This window comes from Olea europaea, unplaced genomic scaffold, assembly GCF_002742605.1.
Source record: "Olea europaea var. sylvestris unplaced genomic scaffold, O_europaea_v1 scaffold1834, whole genome shotgun sequence".
Lineage (NCBI taxonomy): Eukaryota > Viridiplantae > Streptophyta > Magnoliopsida > Lamiales > Oleaceae > Olea > Olea europaea.
The window spans coordinates 326,571-329,353 of NW_019236108.1; the positions used below are offsets into that span (position 1 = coordinate 326,571).

The window sequence follows — 2,783 nt, forward strand, 5'->3', positions numbered from 1 at the left end:
TGAAGGTGCGGAGAAGGAAAAGGATATGGGAAGGGAGATTGATGAATTAATGAAGGAAAAGAAGCTGAATGAGAAGATCCGCGAGGGATTAATTGAGGAGAAGAATCTTGTTGAGAAGAATATGAATGAAACAACAAATCAATTAGATGAGCATATTCTGAAAATTGACGAATTGGTTAATGAGAAGATTATGTTGGTGAATGCTAAAGATAGGCTTGCAAGTGAAGTCGATTCCCTGCAAAATGAAATCGCTAAATTCCAAGGTTTAGTTTTAGAACTGGAAGTGTCTGGCAGGGATAAGATAGAGAAAATTAAGAACTTAGAATCTGAAATAAGTGGTTATAAATATGAGATTGAGCAGATAAAAGGTGAGAGGAACAACATTAGAAAGTATTTGGATGAAGAGAAACAGAATGCTATAGGATTGAAGGAGAAGATTGAAGAAATGGAGAAAAGAATCGAAGAAAGTGAGAATGCCACTGGGGAAGTGAAGGCTGAGAATCTCACCATACTCAGAGAAAAGAAAGACTTGGAAATCCAGTGTGATGTGTTGAAGAAGTCTATGGCCTCTCTTGAAAAATCACTTGGCGAGGCGCATAATGGGCTTGACGCCATGCAGGGTAAAGTGGAATTTGCGGATGCCAATACAAGTCTAGTTATGAATATGTTGAGGGACACAGTAGCCTTTTGTTCAAAGGAAGAAATGGGGGATGCTGGGGATGGAATTTTACTTGGTGGGAAACAGATTAATGGTGAAGAAATGAAGACACGCGTGGTGGAATTGGAGACAATCAAGAATGCTTTTATGAGTAAAGAGACTAAAATTGAAAACATGAAGAGACAACTCGAATTCCTCCAGATTTCAGTAGCTGAAGCGCACAAGAAGAAGAGCTTTTGGACTGTTTTTTCCTCGGTCACCACACTTTTGGCCGCTGTTTCTCTCGCATTCGCTGCACACGGTCGCTGAATACCTTTACATAGGTTTTCCTAATGAAATCTTCAACACATTTTGGTGTTAAAACTAATGGCGTTAAGATGCTATTGAGGACTATGACTATCTAATTCTCAAGTTTCTTTTTTGTAATAAGTCTCTTGAAGTTGATATTATATCAANTTGTGTTAACTTATTGAAAAATGTTGAATAAGTTTATGTTTTAATTTGTATGATTAGGAGTAATAATGGAATAACGAGTTTTAATTTTTATTGGATTAGAAATATAATTATAAATTTATTGTTGTGTATTTATTGAAAATATATTTTAATTGTGGTGTAGTAAGTAAATTTTGTGGTGGTAAATACTAAGTTTGGTAGTTTGCTCATTTGATTATTTAAAAAATTGTTTTTTCTTCAATCATTTTTTTATAACTAAGCAAGTATCAAACAAGATGTTATTTTTGGGTAATATAATTATCCTAAAATGTATAATTAAAATTAATTATTGAGTTTAATAATTTCTTAAACTACACCAAACAAGGTAAAGCCCTAAAGAGGGTTGGATATCCAACAGTAATCCTCTCGTTTCTCGAGCCCTCCTAAATTTGAATTCGAAAAAAACCCTAAACGATCGCTTTCATTTCCTCTCGATCTGCCGCTTGCATTCTCCCTTATCTCCTCGCGTTGAAGTGTGCATCTCCCGTTTACCTCAGCCATAAAAAAATCCTAGAAAACCCTAAACCTCATACCTTCCATCCTCTCGTTTGCCACAGGACCAAGAAAAATTCCAAGAAACCGAGGCATAGCATACCAATAAAAGCAATGGCCAAGAAGAAAGTGTCCAACACCCACCAACAGAACCCGCATCAGAAGCAAGAGCAACTCGTTCAGATCCCGCGGCAGGACTCGGAAGCTATGGAGAGTGAGGCCTCAGTTAAGCTAGAAAGTCTCAAGTCTCTGAATAAGAGGCTTATTGAGGAGGCAGTTGAGCGCCGCCAACAGGTGGATTCGCTCATGCAATCGAAAGTGTCTCTGGAATCGGAACTTACTCGGTCTAACTCGGAGATGGAGGTGTTGCGGAAAGAGCTGACTGAGGTGAGTGAGAGGGTTGTGAACTTGGAACTGGAAAGGAGTGTTGTTTCTGTGTTTGTTGCTTTGGAGGTGGATCACCAGACTGAGGTGGTTGAGGGGAAAACCAAGGGATTGGAGAGTAAAATAAAGGATTTGTTAAGGGTGATTGACGAAAATGAACGCAGAATCGGGTTGTTGAATGAGAATTTGAGCGTGACTGGAGGAGAATTGGAATCTGAGCGAGAGAGTTCGAGATGGGTTATTGAAGAGAGGGATGAAATCAAGGGTAAGCTTGATGTGCAAATAGAAGTGGCCAATGGATTGAGGGCGAATTTGGTTGAACTGGAGGAAGGGAAAAAACTGATCGAGCAAGAAATAGAAATATTGCAGGTCCAATATAATCGTTCCATGGATGAAAAACAAGAGAGGGAGAGGAAAATGGAGGTAATGATGAGTGAAAAAAAATTGGTCGACAAGAGTTTAGTTGAGTCGAATAAGTTGATCGAGGAAATGAAGAAAGAGATTCAGGAAATTATCAAGGAAAAACAAAGAATTGAAGAAGAGAAAAAAATGGAAATATTGAAGGTAAGTGAGTTGGAGAATGTGGTGATTGGACTGAATGAGAAGGTGACGAGTTTGCTAAACGAGGAGGAAAAGTTGCGTGTAAATGTAGCCGAGTTGGAGAAGAAATGCACTGAAGGTGCGGAGAAGGAAAAGGATATGGGAAGGGAGATTGATGAATTAATGAAGGAAAAGAAGCTGAATGAGAAGATCCGCG

General features: G+C 38.6%; 2 protein-coding genes across 2 annotated transcripts; both read left to right on the plus strand.

The window, feature by feature from the left end:
* The first annotated feature begins 6 nt into the window (after positions 1-6).
* On the plus strand, positions 7-1,107 carry LOC111378576 (MAR-binding filament-like protein 1). Its single transcript, XM_023001810.1, has one exon. It carries the CDS (start codon positions 26-28, stop codon positions 965-967), a length of 942 nt encoding a protein of 313 aa, XP_022857578.1. The 5' UTR covers positions 7-25; the 3' UTR covers positions 968-1,107.
* Positions 1,108-1,514: 407 nt separating this feature from the next.
* Positions 1,515-2,779, plus strand: LOC111378563 (uncharacterized protein PFB0765w-like; the record flags this gene model as incomplete). Its single annotated transcript, XM_023001794.1, has 1 exon — positions 1,515-2,779. A coding segment is annotated over exon 1 (1,023 nt), but the record flags the coding sequence as incomplete, so codon positions are not given.
* Between the last annotated feature and the right edge of the window lie 4 nt (positions 2,780-2,783).